This window comes from Monodon monoceros, unplaced genomic scaffold, assembly GCF_005190385.1.
Source record: "Monodon monoceros isolate NGI ecotype Baffin Bay Population unplaced genomic scaffold, NGI_Narwhal_1 Super_Scaffold_13, whole genome shotgun sequence".
In the NCBI taxonomy this organism is placed as follows: Eukaryota; Metazoa; Chordata; class Mammalia; order Artiodactyla; family Monodontidae; genus Monodon; species Monodon monoceros.
Genome location: NW_021703769.1, coordinates 4,454,536 through 4,478,244, shown reverse-complemented (window position 1 = coordinate 4,478,244; position 23,709 = coordinate 4,454,536). Strand labels below are relative to the sequence as shown.

Sequence of the window (23,709 nt, the reverse complement as noted above, 5' to 3'; positions counted from 1 at the left end):
AAATCTGGCAGCTTTTTAAGGTCTGAACCGGCTTGGATGGCAACTTGAAAACTGATATATTCTGGATCTTAAAAATGAGAAAACGTGTTGAGATTGGCAGTGAGGTTTCTGAAGTTGAAAGGGTGATTGTTTTGCATTTAAGATGTATTTTTTAATGTTCATATTTGTTCCCATTTTTAAGTGACACTTATCTTCAATTAGGTTTTCCCTTCCCAAAACAGTCTTAAAAGAAAAATAGTACATACTGTGAAATGTATTACAAATCCATACTGATAAAATAAATGCCACGTTTCTTCTGAGTCCGGCTGCGTTTCTTCATCATGATGAGCTATTGCTGCAGATTATACCGTAAAGGGGACCAATTCTTCCCTGTTTAAAGCTCTCAGTCTCAAAGAATCAGCTCTTCTGTCTTATTGGCAACATCCTGATACAGCATGTGGGAAAGCTAGGGCCAGCTAGATGGGCTAGCATCTGTCCCCCTCACGTGGGGACCTCTCGATGAGCAAGCTTCCTTAGGACACTTGAAGAGGGTGTGTTTGCACACTCTTTTACATGCGTTTTTTGGGGGAACACATCTATGGTGTAAAATCAAGTACTGCTTAAAAAAGAGTTGAATCCACTTCAACTGACTTTTCATATGTGATTTATAATTTCTTATTTGTTTCAGAGAAGTTGATACTAATTATCGTGCAGATAAATTTAGGTGAATACCATCTCTGTATCCTTTGTAGTTTAATGGATATTAGTAAACCGTAACAGCAGTTCAAAATCGTGAGTTTAAAAGCTCTAAATAAAACAAATTCCTATTATTACTTTATTGAGATACGGTGTCATAGTAAAATGTAGTGGGTTAGATGATAAACTGGCGTAGTAGAAACTATGACCCGTAGGTGTTGCTTTGTATGAACAGCTGGAGATTTAAGATCAAGTTCTGCTCTCGGGCAACTCTACAGTGCCTGCTGTATAGCTGGCAGACGCTGGGTGCTGATGTGTGATTTGTCCCTTCCGTTTTGGTCATCGTGCCCTCCACAAAGTTGCATAGCTCTTGGTGACTTTGGGGCAGGACTTCTGAGGAATACACAACTCTGTGTGGAGTGAGGTCTGCACCTTGGGGCTGCATCTGCAGCTGGTCCTCGAGAGAGGCTGCTCTGTGGATGCCTCTGTGCTCAGCCAGAGCCTGTCCTGTAGTCCCTGGTGTAGTTGGTAGGGAATGGATCTGAGGACCGTGTCTGGTGTTATCCTTTAAGTCTGAGGGCTTGTTGTCCTGGTGCGTTTAGCAAGTTACAGTTATATTTCACGCGCCTGCCAATCCGGGTGGACGGTGCTCCTGGAGTAGCCGATCCAGGTTTTAATCTGTCACATAATACGCTGTGACCTTGGGCAAGCTAGTTAACTTTCCTGAGTTTCAATTTCCTCATTTATAGATTGGAATAATAGTTCCTAGCTCACCTAGCTTTTGTGAGGATTAAAATAATAAAGAGAATGTAAAATTCCTGTTAGTGAACTCTTAAAAACAGACAAGGTGGCTCTGGTTGAGAATTACCATGTCACAGACGCAGAAGCCCAGATAGTGCAGGTGGGATGACGCACCATTTGTTTAAGACCTGAAATGACACCGGCCCTGCAGGGTCCACGCGGCGGCGGAATGCGCTGGCCCTGATCACGACTCAGACACTCTGGGAGCACTTCTGGGGCTGCTGGTCCCCTGAGCCAGTGGGGGCAGCGCCACCCCAGGCATGACGGCTGGCAGACGCAGGACTCTCATTTGCTTTTAGGGATTTTGCTACAATCTCTCTGCTCGGGATTTAGGGCTTATTACTTGAAGAGTTCTTTTAATTTAGGCTTTTCCTTATGTGATTTATCTTCCCCCTTCGTCTGAGGATGTTAAACATTTTGCCTTGTTCCTTTATTGTTAGAAAAGCAAACAGGTATTTGCCAAATGAATGAAAAACAATAAATCTAGATAAATGCAGAGGTGGGGAGAAAAGCAATATAAATTCTTCACCCAATTCTGCAGTGTGATTTAGAAAATTTACAAAGTATTACCTGTAAAGGAAGGACTTTCATGTGCTGTTTTCCATTCTATTTTGATCATCATTTGCATCTTCTGAAACTGGCATTTGTCAGTGCTGGGCTCCAGAGGGTACCTCGGGACCCTTTCAGCATTCACTGCCTCCAGGCCAGAGGGCAGCTTCAGCATGCCAAACCCACGATTCCCCTCCCATTCTTAAAAGCTTCCTCCGGCCGTGTATTACATAGGTAAAGTAAACAAGAACTATTGAGATCATTTCAAAATAAGTGAAAATGTTGCCCGTGGACATTTAACCAAAGAAAGGAAAGGACAGTGTAAGAGTGCCTTGAAATTTTAAGGATTGCTTTTGCCAAATGGTGGATAATTTGCTGACTGTTTTAGGCAGTTCTTTCACACAGTTTAACACATGGTTAATGATCTTGTGACTGAGATAACTAGATCAGCCCTATTCACAAAATAAGCTAAGTGTATGTAAGTAAACCGTGACCTTTTTGTGTTAGTTCCATTTACAGCCTAGAATTTTTTTTTTAACTTGCATCTGTCTGATCAAATTAATTGCTGAGGTTCATGCCATCCCATCATAGGATAGTACTAAGGTTTTTCTTGTAAGGATCTTTTGTTGACTTTTTCATTACATTTCCATAGCCAGAGCAAGTCAAATGCATGTCCACAAGTATGCCCAAGGAAATTAAGAAGTGGTGCATGAAGAGACAGGAAAACCATTCCATACCCTAGCAGTATCAGAAGCAAGTTTGTAACACAGGGAAGTGCATTTATTCCTCCGTTTCTGAATCTTCTTAGGGAGCAGCAGTAAAAGGGAGTAAGACTGTGCTTATCTAAATTGAATTTGAATAATTTTTTTAATGTCCCTTTATTTCCCTGTAGCTCGCTGATGATCGCATGGCTCTGGTGTCGGGCATTAGCTTAGACCCAGAGGCAGCAGTTGGCGTGACAAAGCGGTTACCTCCTAAATGGGTGGATGGAGTGGATGAAGTAAGTTGAATGTTAGTTCCACACTCTCTTATTTATTGAGGTAATTAGGACATTAACGTATCTTAAGATACCTGCCATAAAGACTCCAATGAGTGTCCCGGGAAGTATGTTAGATTTAGGATTATTCTGTTCACATACCACAAGAAAGGGGTGTGTGTGTGTGTGTGTGTGTGTGTGTGTGTGCACGCTTGTGATTTTGGTTTTAGTACTAACTACCTGAATTATAGAAATAAACTGAAGGACTGTGTAACCAGGAGTGCTATTTGAATGTCTGGTCGTTTGAATTAAAAGTTGATCAGGCAGCTACAAGTGGGCTGAAGACTGAGCTCCGTACTGTGAGCGTAGCCAGTTGTCTCAGAGGCAGACAGATAACCTGGCAGGCAGCAGTGACGTTCTGTGATTTCATGTGTTTAGATACAGTACGATGTTGGCCGGATTAAACAGAAGATGAAGGAGTTAGCCAGCCTTCATGACCAGCACTTAAACAGACCCACCCTGGATGACAGCCTCGAGCAGGAGCATGCCATCGAAATAACCACCCAAGAGATCACGCAGGTGAGGACGGAAGGGGCCCGCAGGCGGGAGCCTGCGCTTCCCAGCCTTCTCCCCCTCTCAAAATCCGGAACGCGGTCCGGCTCTAAATCAGATTGCAGATTAATCCCAGAGTTCCACTTCCCGACCGGAGGTTCACAGAGGGACTCTAGGAGGCCCTGAGCTGCTCCAGGTGGCAGCGTCTGCTCCGTGCCTTGGAGGGGTGGGGACTGTTTTTCATTTGTTCGTAGATACCACTGTGGGTTGATTTGAAAATTAAATTCAGAACATTATTGAGTTCAATCATTTGGTTTTAAGATGTGTAAGTTCTATTGTATACGAGTGTGCAAGATTTTTTCATGTTAAAAAAAAAGGGTGGTTGTAACTGAAAGGATGGAGAGCTGTTGCCCCAGACTGAGTCTATTAGTATCCTAGAGAAACTCAGCGTCCTAGAAATGTTTCTTGTAAAATGTTACGTTTGAATAATTCTAAAATAATGTGGCTCGTGTGTAAACTAGCGCGCTTACATTTTCCGTCTGTTTAAATCTCCTGTGTTGCTAATGCACAGAGAAGCGGTGGGGTGGGTGGGAAAAGCCCTGGGGTGTTGGAGTGTTTGGATCCCGGCTTTTAGCCATGTAACAATGGCATGATTCTCATTTAATCCCTTGGACTCCAGTGTTCTCGTCTGTAAAATGGGAGTGATAATAATAATACCTGCCTCTTAGGGTGGTTGTCGGGACTAAATGAGAAGAAGGCCGTAAGGAGTGATGCACACAGCGTGCGCGCGCGCGCACGCACGCGCACGCGCACACACACCCCATTTGTTCAGGTCCGGTTCAGCATTGATCTCTTGGCCGTTCTCGGAGCCAGCCGGTCTGGACAGAGCGCTGTGTGTCTCACTCTGGCCGGTGAGCGAAGAGGCCGAGGGGCACCTTGGGCCACCACCACCCCCACCCGCCGGCCTGCTGTGAGCGCCACCTGTTCTCCCAGCTCTTCCACAGGTGCCAGCGTGCAGTGCAGGCACTGCCCAGCCAGGCCCGCAGGGCCTGCTCGGAGCAGGAAGAGCGGCTGCTTCGCAACGTGGTGGGCTCCCTGGCGCAGACTCTGCAGGAGCTGTCCGCCCGCTTCCGGCGCGCGCAGTCGGGCTACCTCAAGCGTGAGTGTCCGCCCGTGCAGGGCCTCGTTGAGTAACGGGGGTTCTGGCGTTAGAGCCTGCCACAGCTTGGTGTTTTTACCCTTCTCTTTTGCTACTAGTCTCCATTTTGTCCTGTGCCTTTCGTTGTTAGCTTTTGAGCACATTCCCACCTTACGGAACAGAAAGGAGCTCCCTTCCGCCCCCAATGGGAAACCATGCCCAGGTTGAAACCACGGCGACAGGGTGTCAAATCGTTCTCATCTAAAAAAGAACAAAACAGAAACATAGGCCGTGTCAAGTTTAAAGTATTTGAAAATCAGTCTGGCACATTTTAAAAGCTTGTAGCTTTCTAGATGTTAGGGGTGGAGGAGCTGCTGCTAAGTAGGTAAAAAACAGTTGTAATCATGTTAAAGCTTCATATTTGCACAACAACAAGTATTTGAGAGAGAGTCTCAACACCTTTCCTGGGAGTAGTTTAAACAAACGTTTTCTCCCCAGGCACAGTGATTTACTCGGCCTCCCTTCCTTCCTAAATAGTGCCAAGTCAGGCTTCAGCTACACCCTCATTCTAATTACCCTATAAACTGGTTTTTCCTTTATTGCCATTGTAATCAATAGTATCCCCACAGGCTCCCCCAAAACTACTTCTCCCTCCTCCTGACAACTGGCATATTTGTGTTTTAATTTTACTATTTCTAAAATTTGACTAGGGCCATTTGGAATTCTACTAGAGATGGTTTTAGGGAGAGATATTGATTTTTTTTTTTTAATGCTTTGTAACAGCAGTTAGATTAAATATTTCTGCTTCTCTTAGAGATTCTCACATGGTTGTGTCATTTTGTCATTCACTTGGCATCCAGTGAATTATACACATTTATGGTGTGATTTTTGTCTTAGATAACCCCAAGTACTCCATACTGTTGCATGTTTGTAGTCCTTTACTGTCCCCCCCACCTCTGTTGGAGGTGAGATAGGGTTCTTTTAAAGCTGCTAAGAATGTCTCCATTTTGACTGTTGAGTTTTACTCTAGATTTCCCCTTTTTAACGGTGGGACAGTAACCAGGATGGTTTACGTATTCAAGTAAAGTGAATTCCTATCCATGATAGGCCTGAAGAATCGAGAGGAAAGATCCCAGCATTTTTTTGATACATCAGTACCACTGATGGACGATGGAGACGATAATACTCTTTATGATCGGGTACGTGAGGGGCTGCAGAATTGACTGCCGTGCATTTGCGCTCCGGTCTGTTTTCCTTCTCTTCGTGGACCTTTAACTTCCATGTGATGCAAATGGATCAGCCCTGCGTGACGTGCACATCCATCAAGTGGCTTTTGCAGCCGGCGGAAGAACGGTCATGGGGGCCATACTGTTTCTTCCTTTCCAAAGGCTGCAGGGAGACCTTGTCATCTGCCTTCCAGAACCTTCCGGAAAGCAGTCTGCCCACCCCACTCCTGGGAAGAACCCAGAGGTGCGCAGGCTTCTCCCCGGTGGTTTTGCTACTTAGCCCTTGGGTAGCTGCAAACGCGGGGTTCTCTGTGTCCCCTGCTTTGGCCGCTAGTGCTTTAGAGCCCGCTTGTTTGGGGAATTTGGATCTTTCCTGTTAGGGAAGAATAAGTGCTTATCTGTGGTTTATGTGCTTTACAGAAATAGTTTCAGAATTTATTTCCTTTCAGTTACATCTAAAATGGTACACTGTAGCTTTCCTGAGGGGAGTGAAAGCTAACGCACACATTTCGTCCTTTTTGTTTTGCTAGGGTTTCACAGACGACCAGCTGGCGCTGGTGGGGCAGAGCACGCTGATGGTGGACGCGCGGGAGCGGGAGGTTGGCCGCATCGTGCAGTCTATTTGCGACCTAAACGAGATATTTAGGGACCTAGGGGCCATGATTGCAGAGCAGGTACGTGAACTTACCTGCCTCCTCAGCGGGCTTTCCTGCCATAGTATCTAGTCCTTCTCCAGACGTTTCTGGTTCTGCACTTCCGTCAGGAAAACGATTTGAACCTACTCCCCGAATGTATGTATATGTGTGTGTAAGGATTATGTACATATACTGCTATCGTTCCCCATAAAAACAGTAATAAACTTTTTTTTAGATAAAAAACAAATGTCAGTGACAGCTCTCCTAGTCTCTGCCTCTACCCCAAGGGTGCTTATGGGAGCACCCCACGGTGGGGGCCTGGTTGGTCTGCCCATGCTCAGCAGTGATTCTGCCAATAGATAAGGTTTCCCTTCTAATTTTGGCAGGTTATTGTGTAATGGCAACTGGAACCACTAGCTCTTGAGTAGAATTAAATTGTTTGTTCGCTGTTGCAATCTGATTAGGGTATTTTATTATCTTGCCAGCAGGGATTTGGGTCCTGATCCCCCTGAAACCAGCCTCAGAATGGAGTGGCGAGGCTCTGGGAGATCTAGTTACATTAATTACTCCCGAGGCTCCCACGGAACTGCTCTTGCTGTCGTCTCCTAACACAGCACGTTTCCATTCACAGCCCTGTCCTTCTGTGTAGCCCAGTGTCCCTTCTTCCTGTTTGAACCAAGAGATTAAACAATTAAAAACAAAATTCTCCCTGAGGCGAATGTGTAATTTTACATGTGGCTTGGAGCTTACCGTGTTTGTTCTGACCCATGGAGCCACATGGTGACTGACGTTTATAGACATGATAGTCAATTTCCAGGCCTCATCGTAACCAGGCCTGGCTTAACTGGCCCTCTCTGCTTACTTGAATCCAAGTATTTAAGCAACAAACGGGCACAGACGCAAGCCCTTCACCACTCAGAGCCTATTTCCACTGAACCGTATATTTTTTAAAGCCCCAGTAAGTCTGAATATGGCATATCCTGCAGTGGCTAAATCCAAAAAAGAAACCTCAATTTGTCAGTATCTCTTCCTCCTGAGCTAGACTTTCATTACAACTAGTGCAGCAGCCTGCCCCTGAGTGCCTCATATTGCACGGTGATGGATCCCAGACCTGGCAGTGTGCACCTTTCCATCACAGTTAAGTAAGACAGATAATTCTGTGGATAATGATGTCTGCGATTTGCATCTCTTATTTTTGAAGTTCCGTGTTCCCAGTTGTGGTTGTTGATCGTCTGTAACTGTCATTTATTACTCAGGGTACCGTCCTTGATAGAATCGACTATAATGTTGAACAGTCCTGTATCAAAACGGAAGACGGCTTGAAACAGCTCCACAAGGTAATGCCATATCTTTCAGTGGTTGAGAATCTGAAGAACTATTATGAGATATCAAGAATTCATGAGAGGGCTTCTCTTCCATCGTAACTGTCTTCGGCATTCTCGTCTGCCGTCGGCTCGAGATAGGACCGTAAAAATGCACCATGTCGTTTTTATTCAGAGCCGACCACGTGCACTGTTGCCATTTTCCTGCAGTCAGTGATTCCGGGCGTACCTCACACGCAGGTCTGAAATTGCCGAGAATCCCCTTTCGTGACAGGGAATTCTGAAGGAATTGGGGTTTTCTCCCTTTTAGAAAGTATTTTATTCCTTGTTTAGGTCTTCTTGTTTTAGGAAATCGATTTGAGTGGGTATTTGTTAAAATATGTGTTGAGCATTCTATCTGCTTGTTGCTGCTGACTCAGGCCTCTCTTTGTTGTGATACTTTTCTGATAAATTGCTGGTGGGGATTCATTCTGGAGAAGATAAAAATCTAATTTTCCCTTTTAATTACCGCAGTATATCTGTGTACTACCTTGAGGAAAGAGTAGTTTGTTGAAGTGAGAGTATTAGCTCTCTGATTCTTGGCTAATAATAAAGTGGCTGTTTCAGGAATGTTTTTCATGATATTTGTTAAAAATAGATGGAAAACGTCTTAAAAATCTTGTAGTGAGTTATGAGAAACATACACATACGCTGCTGAGTGACTCTCATATATAATTGGGTGCATGTTTTCTTTAAAAGGAATGTGATACTTCACAAATAAAATAAATTGTGTCCATTTCCTCGTGTCTTTGAGACCTAGCAGTATTCCTAGCCGTATATAATGGTCATTTTTCCTAGTACATTCACTAATGTACTTCTCTATCACCTTTCTGAAACCAGCCACTTCCTGTGGCAGAGATGGCCGTATCTGACGGTAGTGTCAGGTTTACGGAAAGACCTCGCATAGGTCTGACCAGAAGCCCTTCACTGCCTCTTCCACGTGCTTTTGTCACCACATGCCGGATGGGGAGTGGCGTTCCAGCATATACTGAGAAGAAAGAGGCTTGCCTTTTACATGCAGAGGGCTTTTTAAGCGTTGGGTTCATTCGGTTGCCAAGCTTTGTGTATTAAAAGAGTGAAAACTAACTTTAGTTTGTCACTCTGTAATGCCCGGCCTTTCATATGCTGTTGAATTATGCATCGGTTTTGAAGTTTCTTCAATAAAAACTGGCGAAACTTGTTTTTTGATATAACACAGATAAGGGGAAAAAGCTTTCTCCGCGCGAGTGTACAAATCTAGTGGGAACTAAAAATTTTGTTGAAGCTTCTACTTTATAAACCATTTTGAGAGGTTTCGAAGTGTATCATTTGGTGTCAGCTTCCGTGGTGTTGCAGGTTACTCATTAGAAAACTAAGCACGCGCCATCCTCTTTCTCTAGGCACGGCTGGCCGTTGCCTTGGCGGTCAGCTCATCTGAGGCTGATGGAGCCTTGGGAGCTGCTTCACACGGGCCGGGCTCTCCAGACGGGTGAACCTGTCTGCGCTGAGGTTTCCTCCTGTGGCTGTGTGGCTCCTGGTGGGCGGGCAGGCTCGCTTAGGAAACAGACGTCCTGGTCGGAAGGTTGGTGGGGACGGGGAAGTAGGGCAGGAGAGGTTGCACGTTCTGAGCAGGTACGGCCCTCAGGCTGTCTCCTTGCTTTCCCCTTCACTGTGAAGCAGCGCTGTCCACGGAAGGGCAGGACGTGCTCTCCCCGACGTGGACGGGGACACCCTCACGACTCTCTTCTGCCCGCTCCTTTCTGTGGGTCACATTCTGCACCACGGGCGTGTGTGTCACCAGACGCACAGCACTGGACTCCGTGGGTTGTTTCTGCGCTTGACACCACAGGGCCAACTTTCCTGTTTCTACTTCAAAGGTTGAGTTTCTTCTTGTTCCCAAATTCAGAGGAGGTAGAAAACAAGCTTCTTTGGGACCCTCGGTTCCATCCCTGCTGGCTGTGGTAACTTTAGCCAGGTGTTCGATTTCTTAGTGAAGGAGCTGTGCGTTCATCCAGAGAACTGTGTCCGGAAGCGAGAGGCTTCTGTTGAAAGAGTGGGTCCTTGCGGTCAGTGGAAGGAGAAGTAAGGAGAAGCGGCCCACAGGGATCTGAAAGCAGAGCCTTCTGCCTCTCCGGCGGCCTCCGTGTGATGGCGGGTCCCCAGCGCGGGCGTTAGCGAAGCCGGGTAAATAGGGAGCTCCGGGGTCATGGGACTCGCGTGGATTGAACCCGCGGGAGCTGATGGCAGGAATCGTGGTGATGGAGCCGGTGGCAGAGGTGTCGGGTGTGTGGGTGCAGCCAGAGGCCTAGGACTGGAAGTGAGCGAGACGCGATTTGGGATTTTGGGGAAAATGACGGCCTTTTTTCCCTCCTCTCTCTGTAGGCAGAGCAGTATCAAAAGAAGAATCGGAAGATGCTTGTGATTTTAATATTATTTGTCATCATCATTGTCCTCATTGTTGTCCTCGTCGGCGTGAAGTCGCACTGAGCAGCGTGGGGTCGGTGTGTGAGGCCCGCGTGGACCCGGGTGCGCGCGCCCGGCGCCCGTGGGTTCCTGCGGAGGCGCGGCCCCGGGCCCGTCGGGGCCGCGAGCGTTTCCATGGACTCGGCCGCACAGTCGTGCTCACGCGAGGGGAAGGGGCTTCTGGTTGTCCTTCACTGTCCACGCTTGAAGGGCCTTGGGTACTGCTGCAGATCAGAGATGGGTTCTCTCTTCAGTTATAATATATTTTTTTTTTAGAAAGAGAAAATGAGTTGAAGGTTTACAGGCCTCCTCACGCTGTTCAATATATTATATCTGTATATGCTATTTTTTTAGCAGTCATGTCTGAGCAGCATGTTAAAATAATTTTTGGAAAAATTTTTTTTAAACCATCTGGTTTTTAAGAAATTTGGTACCAAAAATTTATGAGTAAAGGCAAAAATGCCTCTTCATTTTTCTCTCTATATTTTCCAGTTGAAAACAAACTGAGAAGTCCTTTAAGAATTTATAATCCATTCCCCATTAACTTAATTTAGCTTTTCCATCACTGTTAATGATCAGAGTAACAAAGTGTGAAAAAATAAGAAACCATCATTGATGTTAATTAACACATTTAGATGGGCCAGTTAAAACAGCTTTATAAGTTTAAATGAATTGTAAATGGAGTATTCCTCATCTAAAATTTGTGCACTGCATGTTCTCCTGTAACCAAAAGGGGTTACTAGACAAAACCACCTAAATTTAAAAGTTGGTGATTTGAAATAACCTCACATTGAGAGGAAGCTCGGTAGTGTTGTGAAAGTCACCAGAAGCAGCCAGTGTGTCCCTGTGCTCGTCCCCAGCCATCCTTGCTCAATGCATTGCTTATGTACTCACTACTTAATGACCTGTTCAAACCAGACACCATTTAATGAACTGTGAATTTACACAGAGGCCATTCTAAATGGGTCACCCCATATAGGATTAGTGGGTCTCAAATTATTAACCACACATCACTCCATTTCAAAGTAAAATATTCCACCAGTGGTTTGATTTATTGGCCCTTCCATTGCCACTTACCATGCCCAGAAAGTGGGCATATTCTTGCAATTTGTGAAAATCTTGCCTAGAAAAGCCCCTCGTTTGTGTGAGCGTGAATCAGATCGCCAGTGTAGGACTTTGTTGTTTACTTACCTATTATCAATATGGTGCTTGAATATATTCCTGGACCTGTGGAATAATGTGGAAAGTGATGATAACTTTGAAAACTGAAGTTGTTCATGTTTTAATTGGTCTTGAGACACCAGTATTGTTTTAACGGTCTTTGCATCATTTTCAATGGCTTTCCGTGGTTTTTGCCTTTCTTAAAATGTTTTAAAAGAGCATGATCTCATTAAACGTGCTGCCGTTTATTTGGACCAGTCACATAAAATGTCTCTCTAGGATTGACTTTGAAGTTATTTCCAGAAATTTAAACTCAAGTCCCGAGATTCAAGTTGTCCAAACAGTTCATGGGCTTAAAACCCAGACCCCTGCCCCAGCCTTCCCCTCCCAAGTGGTTTACGACACCGGGCAGTCACTGGTTTTCTTATTGCTGACGCGGCCGTAGGAGGGTCTAAAGGCGCCCCTGGCATTTCAGGAAATAGCACGGCATTCCCTGACAGTTATTTATTGGGAAAGAAGGCCAGGGGATAAGAGGCCAGCCCCTCCTCGATCGCCCCTGAAACGGCGGGGGGCTTCTGCGGTCCTCGAGAGTAGCTGTAGGCGTCTTTCGTCTCAACGGTTTTGACCTCATGGAGTCAAGCTGCTCCTAGGAGTGGGGCTGTCGAGATGAGGGGCTTCCCTCCCAGACAGCCTGCGATGGTGATATGGGTTACTGCTGAAGCTTTTCAAGTTTGAAGGAAAGTGGCCCATTAAGAAAGGATCACTGTTCATTTGCATTTATTTTCAGTGAATAGGGTGACTAGAGTTGGGTTTTTTACCCAACTCATTTGGGTAAAAGTATGAATCTGACTAGGAATGGTTTGAAGGATCCTGTGTGGGATCCGGGCAGCTGACTGGATCCAGTGCAGTGCCAGCTAAAGCCCAGCCGTCCGCTGCCACCACTGTGGCCCAAGGTGGGGAAGTGGCCCTGAGCCCATGCACCGCAAAACACTGTACTTGCTCTGTTGAGCCTTCACTTGCGGAAAGCGCGGCAGCGTTGCGGGGGGCGGGTTAGTACTCAGCATCCCGGCACCTGAGGGTCCTTCTCGCCCTCCTTTTCCTGCCGGCAGCTCTGGTGGCGGTGATGGCCTGCCCAGTTTCTCCCCTCGCCTGGAGTGCGCCCCGAGAAGAGGACCCACAGGGAGGGCTCCTCGGGGCGCAGCCCGGACCCCTGCCCCCTGTAACGTGCCCTGGGTGGCTCTGTTGACCAGGGCTGGAGAGGGGAAACGTAGACATTGACTGTCAGTTCCCCAAAGCTCCTGATCTTTCCCGGGAGATCGTAACTGAAAGCTACTGTCTCTTGTTTTATTAATTTGGGGTTGGGGGGAGGTGCTGGCTCGCCCACCATGGGTGTGAAGCCGCATACGTCTCTAATTTAACGAATTTACTGCGTTCTCTGCTAACTGAGAGAGCATTATTTATTTGTTTTGACACAAGCGCTTTCAGTGTTTTATCCTGGCTAATGGCTTCTTAAAGGTAATAAAACCCTTCCAACCTAATTGGTCAGATAAGACTTTTTTTCTTGTGTGCTTAAATAAAGCAATTAGTGAAGCGCTTCTATCTGAAATGACTTTTTTTGTCCTTTTTTTAAAACTAATTTACTGTTACTGGAAACTTTTTGTACAATAAAGCAGTCGTGCAGATTAAAGAACATCCTGCTATCCTAGTATTAATTTTAACGATGGGGCACATGTTTTCTTCACGTGCGTCTGTGTTTCGGGAGAGCCTGGCCTGTTCTGTGATCGTTTGGGCTGATGACTGTTTGTTTTGTGCCGAGGCCTTTGTCTCAGTGTCTGAGAGTCCATCTTTCTGTCTAATGGGTGCTTTCAAGGGGACCAATCGATTTGCTGTCCACTATACAAAAAGGCAGATAATTACTTTCCTGATGAAAATGTATGCTCTCTATACATACCAAGAAACACTGGAGATCTTAGATAAAACCGTAGTTACGTGTGCCTTTTTGAGAAGTAATTCGTACACACGGGCTCCGGGAGACTTGAACTTCTAAATGACTTTGAACGTTTCCCATCCTATTAATCCGAAAATTTCAGGGGTGGTGTTTGCCAGTCAAACTCAAAGCCAGGACCGTAATTCCCCTCGAACGTCCTGGGCTCCTCCAAGGCCGGGATGGTTCTCTGTTAACTCATCGCTGACTCTCACCCGTGCATGCCTGGCGAGAGATGCCATCGGGGCGCGCCGGGTGTGTGTCTTCTTAGCTACACCCCAGGGTCCGCACACGTGGAAGCGGGAGCTGACTCTGCAGGCGGTCTCCTTGGGCACCAGGCATTCAGTCCTTGGAGGTCGCTGGTGCCCCAGGCAACACGGTGTCTTCGGAGCCCGCTGATCCACTCGGAAGAAGCAGCCTCCTCTTCCTGTGCGCTCCCCTTGTCTTTGGACTAGAACCACAGCCCCCCAGCTTGCTTATCAGCCATTGGCTCTGTCCACGATCAAGTCCACTCTCCGAGGATACACACCGAAGAAACGCTCCATCCTGATGGGGCCGCGGTAGAAGCGGCCACACGCGTGGGCTCTGCCGGACGCGTGTGTTCCTTGAGCGGTAGCCTCGTGGGTCGTGTTCCCGCTGAGGTTTTGGTGGCCTTCTCTTGAGGTGGTGCTCCAGGGATGCGCAGGTACAGTGATTGGAAACACTGCTTGCTGGGCAGAGAGCTCCTTGGGTGCTGGCCCTCAGGCGTGACTGTGTCGCGTGTGGGCCGTTGGGTGGTTCCTCTCGGGGACACACACTGACGGTAGGAGGGCAGGCTGCAAGTAGTTGCCCCTGTCAGTGTCCTGAGCGCCTTCTCAGAGCTGCGATGGTAACCTGGAGTCGGAGCAGCCTAGAATCCCTCCTGGTTTGCCCGTCACACCTGTGTAGCCACAGCAGAACGACTCACCCAGCCTGCCACCATCTGCTTCTGCGTTTATTGGGTGGCGTGTTTCTCTACCTGCTGGCTTATTAACTCTGGTCATCAGGACCCCCTGTCCTAGTCAAATGTGGGACCCATGCGGAGAAACTGGCTCGCTGTCTCCACAGATCGGACACTCATTAGTCGGGTGTAGGGAGGATGGGATGGTGCTAGTTCATCGGCTGGTTATCCTAAGTGTCCTCTCCTCCTAAGACTTAGAGGGGCACACTCTTGTTTGATGTTAGCTACACTCTGAAACTCAGCGCTGTGCACACGTGGACATGTGGGCCCGAGGTGTAGATCCCTGTGTGTGTGAGCCCTTTAAAAACTCCTAGTTTCCTCTCTCCAAGTTCCCTCGACCACCCAGATGCCACCTCTAACCTTGCTGCCTGATGTGTTTGTTTAGTTTTGTTTTTAAATTGGGAGACAACAACCCCCTTCGAAATGATGGGTGTTAGAACTAATGAGGGTGCTGGTGCGGGAGTGTAGAACCTCTGCACGTCTGAAGGTGCCTCCGATTCAGGACTTGGAGTTGGATGGCGGGCATCAGCCGTGTGCCGTGCGCATCCCGTCCCCCGACTCCACACCGCCCCCACGGTGGTCTACCGGTCCGTGGCTGGGTCTTCTTCCAACACAAAGGGACATTCCACAGCATCAAATGGCAGGGATTTGTGTACAATTATCTGGTCAGTTGAGGCAAAAGAAAATAACCATTTGTCCAATTGTCCAAATGAGCTCTCTGGCCTGCCCTGAATGTTTAAGATAATTGTGTGGGGCCCCGTTTCAGCTCTGTAATCTGGCTAAAATGGATCATTTAAGTGAGACTCCACTCAATGCGATGCACATTTAAATCGGGCTTAGTTAAGCTAGGCCACTGGGTTTAGTGATTTCTGTTTGTCAACTGTTATGCTAACATTGCTTCTTAGCTAATTGTCTAAATTCCGTCGTTAGGAATCACTATTTCTCTCATTTTGTAATTGTTGTAATGGAAGCAGAAGGGCTCTGGTTTGCATCATTTGGTCTCTTTTGCTCAGAGGAAGTGCTGAGGGAATCAAATGTCTGTTTTTGTTTTTTTTTTTTTTAAACTTGGCGTTCTGATTCGGCACCATAATAGACCTCCATTTTCCTCAGCTGTTAGGGAAATAGAGCAGCCCCCCTTCTCCCCGCCAAACCTCCCCCTTTTCCAGATGGGGAAACTGAGAGCTGACAGAGGGTTTGCCAGGGTCACAAGACTAGTGGAACGCACGGCGGGAACTAGAATCTTAGACTTCCCAATTTCCAGACCAGTACTGTTTCTGCTTACGCCCTTTTCATTGTTCATTTCTTTCCATAAAATTAAATGACCTTCTTCCAGAAAGATTTAATGGTCAAGATGTGATTTGGTAAAAGCTTCCTCAAGGATTTTTTTTTTTTTTCTTATTACAAAGATTAGAGCAGACTGAGGCTAAGAGAGATTTGCCAACAGCGGTATGTCATTACCCCGAGCTCAGTTTTTCGTGTAATTGGTGTGAAGAGCTGGCTGCCGATGACTAAGGCTGCCGCCCAGCAGACAGCAGTGCTGTTTTTGTGATGTGCCTCAGTGTGCGTACGTGTCCATCGGCGGCTGTCCGCATAAAAGGTGTACGTCTGCATAAAACGCTGACCAAGATGGATCATGTCATGTTGATGTTGTAAATAATAAAAAAATAGTCTCAAGCAGAACTGATTTTACAGTTGCCTGAGAATGTAGCGCTTCATTTCCACGATAGGCAGTGGCTAGAAATTGATTTTTTTAAATCCAATTAAGCCTCAAGGTTGGTTATCCATTTAAAAGGTCGGCTGAGTTAAACGATGACAGTACCTTCAGTTCATGCTGATAATTAAATTTACACAGGACTTCAACACTTAACGTCGTGCCTTGTGGAGGCACCCGTCGTGTGTTTTTGCACAACAGCGGCAGGCGAAAGTCCCCGGCGAAGGTGCAGACACACAGCACAGATCATGCACCCTGACTTGCTAAGTCCCAGAGCTGGCTGCCATGCAGCCCTGTCACTCCTTCCCCTCGGACTGCCGCAGCCCCCCCGCGCCTGACACTGTACCCCGCCCACCTCTCCTCTCCCTGTTCTATGGCCCCAGGAGTACTGGAGGATGGAGAGTAGCCTCTCATTTAAAGGAAAGGGGAAAAAAAAGAGGGGAACTCTTGGTATATACACAACTTGGTTTCACGTGCTGCTGAATTTATAATGTAACAAATCAATCATGTTTTAAAAACAGTACTTTATAGTGCGTACTTACATTTTAAGAAAAAGCCTTCAGAATGTCTTTTTATGGTTCTCATAGGTGATGTTTAAGTGTTACTGAATTTATGAAGATGTTAGGAGAACCCCAGACCTGATTGGAATGCGTTTTACTCTGTTTGGGTTATAATGTCACTCAAGTTACGTAAATCACCGAGAAGGGATAAGTGATCTGATTTCAAACCTAGCATTTTAACCTGCATGGTAATAATACATGCAAGGTTGCTGCATCTTTGTGCTTCCCATCCATGACTAGGAACCGGCCCAAAATATGGAGCCTTCCAGAATCAGTGAGAAAAAAATACTGAATTTCCTTCTCATGGGCCTTAAAAAAAAAAAAACCCAAGGATTTCTGGTTAATTTTTCCCTCCCCCAGCCTTACCTCCACACTGCTCAGCTCTACCAAAATCATGAGCAACAGATTCGGATTCGTTCTCACTTTTGAAGAGATCCACATTTAGATACTAAGATAGACGTGTTGCCTTACACAAGTGTTTCTGCAAAAAAAGTGTGACTCGGGTTTTTGAAGACTGAGTCATTTTCAAGGCACTCGAGAAGCCTACTACTTCAGAGGATCCTATAAGGGAAGCTTTTCCTAAAGAAACGATTTCTTGATCAAAATAAACACGGACCCCTCATTTCGCTTTCCTATACATCTCCATTTTATATGCTGAGTTTGCTTCAAGGAATGTAGAACCACGTTTGGTCTGTTAATGATTTCTCTCTTACTTCCTTCAGCCACCCCATCCCCAGGCTCCAGGTCTTCAATATGCCCTTGAAAACTTTTACAACCACAAAAAAAATTTTGCAGGTGTTGAGAAGTAAATAGAAATTTAGTTCCCGAGACATGAGGGTCATTACTATCTGACACTTTCCCCTTCCTGGGAGAATAATTTAGGCTGCTAGCACGGCCAGGGAGCTCCGAGAGCAACTCATTCAGCCCTCATTTTATCGAGAGGCCCTGAAAACTGATGTTAAGAAGGCATGCTTTTTGTTGTTCATAAATGATTCCACTAGTAACGTTTTGATTAACACATTCTGTCATCCCACTGATCCTGGAAGGTAAAAACAAACACAGGGCTTGAGATGAGACGACAGAATGTGCTTTTAAAGCAGAGCGCAAAAGATGACGTGCAATATGCTGTCTTTTGTGTAAGATCCGTGAATATATATAATCTTTTTTTTTTCAAAAGGAAACAAGAAAGATAAACTGAAAAGTAATAAAAATGGTTACTGTGGGAGAATGTGGAAAGGGGTGGGACAGGAGATTTCTTTGAGCATTCCTTTTCACAGCTTCATCTCTTGAACCGTACAAATGTTTTACGTGTTCAAAAACTGAAAATGTAAAAAAGAACTACAAAACAGCTGTAAAACAAAGAATGTTGCCCGTCATCCAGTTCTACCTACCATACACCCTGAAAGGAATTCAGGGTGGAGATCAGGAATGAGGCCCTCTGTGCTCTGGGAAAACAAGGAGAACAGACCCTCAGATAGCTAGATATTTTCAGGAGAAAATTTCATGAACCTAGATTCTTGTATCTTCCCATACTTAGAAAAGTGCTGAAATCTTGAACTGAGGTATCTGTTCCTCATGACTAATAGTAACCTTCTACCAAGACGTGTGCTTGATTGCACCTACTCCTTCTCCAATATCACATATATACTGACACCTCCCCCCACCCCACCTCTTTGGAGCAGTTCCTCAGAGCTCCTGGGCTAGAGTCCTCAGTGAGTCCCCAAATAGAACTGAACTCACGGCTCTCACATTGTGTGTTTTTACTTCAGTTGACCCAGCAAACCCTTACGTTGAATACAAACAGAAACATAGGAATCTAGATGGACGTCAGATAGACAGACCACACAGACACGAAGTAAACTTTGAAGATATCAGTGGGATACATTCTAAGAACATGAAGGAAGAAAGGAAGGAGGGAGGGAGGGAGGGAGGGAGGGAGGGAGGGAGGAAGGAAGGAAAGAAGGAAGGAAGGAAGGATGGGAGGAAGGAAGCTTGATGCGGTAGGTTTGTTGTCAGGAGTGGACGCTATTTGGTGAGAGTTGTAGGAAAGAACAACTGAGTGTCCCTATAAAACAAATTCTACTGCTGTCCTCTAGAAGGATTGGGAGCAGTGACACCCAAGGAGCTGTGAGCACACCTGGAATGCAGTTCTGGGTTTCTCCATAGGAAGCTCTTACTTTCTTACCGGCCATTCCCCTAACCAAAAGGAAACAGGGTTCCTTGGAAGTGGCTGGCTGTAGAGGTGGGGCAAGGAAGGCACACTGTGAGCCCGGGGGTCATCTTATTGTTCCAGAAAGGACAGAAGTACACAAAAACCGATAGGGACATGGGAAAAAGACACAGGAACCTGCCTGCTGGGCTCTCACCGGCCGAAGTGGGGACGCTTGGAGCAGAGACGCTGAAAGATACCCACTTACGTATGTCCTCAGTGGGGGAAAGGCCGGCATCCTGGGCTTGCAGCCACTGCAGTCGCCCAGGCCCTGTCTTGGGTTCAATGCTCTTCTGTCACCATCTTGAAAAAGAGGCTCCACATTTTCATTTTGGCCCTAGACCTCCACAGGTGATGGGCTTCTTTACTCAAGAATACCAGGCAGGGCTTCCCTGGTGGCGCAGTGGTTGAGAGTCCTCCTGCCGATGCAGGGGGCGCGGGTTCGTGCCCCGGTCCGGGAAGAACCCACATGCCGCGGAGCAGCTGGGCCCGTGAGCGTCCGGAGCCTGTGCTCCGCAATGGGAGAGGCCACAACAGTGAGAGGCCCGCGTACCGCAAAAAAAAAAAAAAAAATACCAGGCAGCAAGTGTAGAAGGGATGAGATAGCTGGAAAATAACCATGCTGCAACCAGTCCTTGATGCAGGCAGAGATCATTATTGGATTTGAAAGCCATGGGGGAAAGGTTGTCAGGAAACAGAACATTCTCATAGTCTCAGAGTGTCACTCCATGCATTATAAAGAGGAAGCTGATTTCCATTCTATTCGGTATAAAGGGGGAAGTATACCTTTACCATGAAGAGATCTGGCCGACCCCGCTTAAACCAAGTTACCAGCCTTGGCCAATAAGGCGAGACAACCTAGGTTATGCGGTTCCTGATGGGGCCCAGTGGGAAACACAATGTGCACTGTTGCCAAAAACATCTAACCCGAATCTAATCATAAGGAAACCATCAGAGGAGTCCAGACCGTGGGGACCTTCTGTGAGACGCGTCGATGTCAGAAAAGACAAAGGCAGGGATTGTTCTGGATTAAAGGAGACCAAAGAGCCTTGACAACCAAGCAGAACGCCTGATCCTTACTTGGATTCTGGATTTAAAAGGAAAAGGCCATGAAGGACATTTTGGGGACAAATTAAAGAAGTTTCAATGGGAACTGCATTAGATGATAGAATGGCTTCTGTGTTAAATTTCCATGGCTGTTGTCATCATGGGGGCTGGTGTCCCTGTTCCTAAGGGAGATGCACAGAGGCATTTAGGGTTAAGTGTGTGCAGCCAACTTTACATGATGCAGAGAAAAATACCTATATATGCGCCCATACACATATATATGAACCTAGGTGAAGGGCATATTCATTGTACTGGTTTTTCAACTTTTCCATAAGTTCATGCATTTTTCAAAAAAGTGTTTAGGGAAATGTGATTTTTATGGCAATCAGTCAATTTTCAATCCTTGAGGGAACATACAAATCTTCTAGTTGGCACGTCTGACGCAGTATTTACAAAATGTAACTGGGAGGCTCCCTGAGGTCCAGGCGTGGTGATGGAGGGCACACGCTGGACACAGGCAGCCTCCAGGGGGATCATGCACGGGTCACCCACCACCTTTCTTGGATGGGGGCTCCCTTGCAGGCCAGCTGCTCCATGGAGGGAGGTGGCTGGAGCCGAGCCTTCCTCTGCATCCTCTGGGAACAAGAAGCAGCAGGTCCTTCTCAACCAGGAACAAGCCCTCCCTTGATTTCACGTTGGTCCTGACTGAGGCACGTCCACTGGCTTTCAGTGGCCCGCAAGGTCAAGTCCAAAGGCCAGGGCTCAGCATACACCTCACGCACACTTTATGTGCAGCCACGGGAGCCACGTTGGTTCCAGAATGGGCCCTGCCCGTTAGTAGTACTTTGGGTCTTCGCGTGAACGATTCCCTTGTCAGGGATCAGACTGGCTGGCACACCTGCCCTCAAGACCCAGCTCAAATATCTCATCCAAACTCAGTCTTCTCCCAGTGACTGAATTTCTTGGTTTTACTGCTGTGTTTGTTCCTTCACCCCTGTGCGCACGTGCACACACACACGCGCGCGTGCGCGCGCGCGCACACACACACACACACACACACACACACACACTGCTGCACATCCCCAAAGCCTGACCTGGCCTGAAGCTCTTCAGAACTGGTACTCATATGTTTTGATTTTATATAGGTAAACTCTGGCATGAAATTAACACAAAAATGCACATCTCATACACAGAGAGCCATCTTACATGATATGACTTAAGTATTATGTTCTAGTGTGTAACCTGTACCAAAAAACTTCCTAATATGTCCTGGGAACTTTATTCTGATTTCTTCCAGAAGATTTTAGTCTTTTCCTCAACTCCTAAGTTAAAAGTCTGAAGACCCAGTTGAGTTTGGAATGAGTTTCAAGTCATCAAAAACATGAGTTACTTCTTGGGTTGCATTAAAGAGCCTGGTAAGTTGTTTTAAATTTTCACCTTTTAAGAAAATTAAATTGAGGTGAATTTTTCATTGACAGTGAAATATATACTAAGCTCAGGATTAATACCTTCATAAAAATTTATCTAAACAAAGTGGGGCCTGTCTTATTTATGTTGAAGTCCGCAGAGTCTGCAGTGAAAAGGGGAAAGTACTTTCCTGGAATATAGTCATATCTGTCACAAGCGGCATCTTGAGGAAATTGGCGGGCGTTTGAAGTGGAATCATTCCTTAATGTTCTGTTTAGTCTGGATCCCTTCGATTCAGGGACGGCTTAAAACCAGAAGCAGGAATATCTGCCTCTAACAAGCATCTACCATTTTCTCTTGCTTTGTGTACGTAAGTGTTCCATAAATGTTGGTTGCATTTAATCATCTTGTTCACCCTTTCTCGGGGCCATCGGGGTTATTCAGTCTATTATTAAATACGGAAGAATTCTAAAGGGAAAGATGATCTACCAGCAGTTTCTCTGCCCCCCTCCCGCCCCCCAACTCCCTGTACACAAACACTGCCAGATCTGGCTTTCTGAAATGTGGCTTAGATCCTCCCTCACTTTGCAAAAGTCTATGGATTGAATCAAAGACTCCCTGGTCCCCCTGACCCCGCTCCTTCCCTAGTCTCTGGCAACCCGCTGCTCTTACACTCTGGTTTCAGAGCCCCGTGGACACGGGGGTCTGTGCCTCCCTCCATCCCCGTCCCGTCCCGTCCCGTCCCGTCCCGTCCCATCCCATCCCAACCCGTTAGCCTGCATAAGTCCTACTTCATCCATCAGGGCAGGGCTTAACGTCCCTCACCTTCCAGGAAGCCCTCCCCACCGCCCCCAAGTGCCCCACACGCCTGTCTGCAGCATATTTGCAAACAGAAGAAAGAGTGATAGATCTTCATACATGCTCTTCGTACCCTTTACAAATGTGTGAAAACATTCAGCTGCTGTAAAATCTTTTGAGGAAAATAAGATCCAATTAGCGCTGACTTTTGTGTCGGGAAAGCTGAGGGTTTCGAAGGAATTCCTTTCACTCAGTCAGAAACTGAGGGCTGCTCTGTGCCAGGCCCTGAAGAAAGAGGCTCTAGTCCGTGGGATGCTTGGGGCCGTCTGCCCTGTGCCAGGGACAGACGTGGAGGGAGCAGACAGGGAAGATGGGAGTGTGGCTCGTGCGTGGGTGGCGCAAGTCACAAGTCAGGGAGTCAGGGACACGCTGGGAGGTCAGCGGCCGTGGCGCTTGGCTGCCACACTAGAGAGTTGGCTCTGCTGCTTTTTAAGGTTGGTTATGAAGAGAAAACTCTAAATATAAGAGGACTGGTGCATGGAACTAGCTGAGGTAGCAGAGAGGGGTACCAACCAAAGGCCCTTGAGCAATCAGGATGTGGATGGGATGGAGTGACAGGTGTTTATCTTTAAATGACTCCTGGTAGAGCTTCCTCAACTGGGTCCCCACCCCCGGACCCTCGTACCTGAGCCGCAGTGGGAGCCGGGCACACTCACCATCCACCAGGTGCCCCCCCACCCTCTAGGGGCCCCTCCACTAGCCTTCCCTCCTCAGCGAGGGGTGGGCTCAGGGGTCTTGTAAACCACTGGCTGTCCCTCCTCTCTCCCTAAGCGCGGTGGGAGGCTGCAGGGACAGCTTCTCGCAAAGGGGTGGTCTGGGGAGGTGATGCCTGGGTTCATAACTGGCCATCCCAGAAGCAGCAACCTGAATGGACACCCAGTCCCCGGTGCCCTCGTTACATCCAGGACAGGTCTGGCAAATACTGGGGTCTGACAAAGGTTCAGGAACCCACTAAGGAGAAGGGGACTATGTACACTGCCTAGCATGCCAGGGGGGCCTCGTGCGACTGGGAGCTGGCCCGAATCCAAGAATCACCCAGCCAGCCCAAACGCGACAGGGTGTGGCGAGGGCTCCGGGAGGGGTCCAGCTGGACCACCACTGCCGCTCAGAGACCCCTGGGAGGCCTGCCTCTCCTCGGGGCTGGGCTGGCTCAGGGCCCACCTAGACTGTGGTCTGGTGGACGGGCTGGGGTGGCCTTGAGGTCGGGCCTGCGTCTGCTCAGGACCTGCTGGAGCTCAGGTCCACTAGGGTCCGCTGGCAGCCTGCCGGGGCTGGGGGACCCCTTCCCGGAAGTACCGTCTGGAGAGCTGTGTTTCCTCACTAGCACGGAAGGACCCACCTCGGGACCTGCCCCAGGGTCAGGGCCTGCCACGGTCTGAGGCCTGCCGGGGCTTGAGGCCTGCCGGGAATGGGGCCTGGTGGGGCCGGGCCTGGGCCT

At 47.4% G+C, this 23,709-nt stretch overlaps 1 protein-coding gene across 12 annotated transcripts in view; it reads left to right on the top strand.

Annotated features, from left to right (window-relative positions):
* STX16 (syntaxin 16) overlaps positions 1-23,709 on the top strand; it is a 54,136-nt gene that overhangs the window by 12,303 nt on the left and 18,124 nt on the right. For 4 of the 12 annotated variants that reach the window (XM_029220179.1, XM_029220180.1, XM_029220178.1 and 1 more), the window contains 5 exons: positions 2,918-3,025; positions 3,440-3,580; positions 4,386-4,712; positions 6,448-6,591; positions 7,809-7,889. In XM_029220179.1, coding sequence (XP_029076012.1) covers positions 2,918-3,025; positions 3,440-3,580; positions 4,386-4,712; positions 6,448-6,591; positions 7,809-7,889 — 801 coding nt within the window. Of the gene's footprint in view, positions 1-2,917; positions 3,026-3,439; positions 3,581-4,181; positions 4,713-4,734; positions 6,162-6,447; positions 6,592-7,808; positions 7,890-10,274; positions 13,200-23,709 lie in introns of those variants that run through there. The other 8 variants (XM_029220188.1, XM_029220187.1, XM_029220186.1 and 5 more) reach the window with 5 other exon arrangements.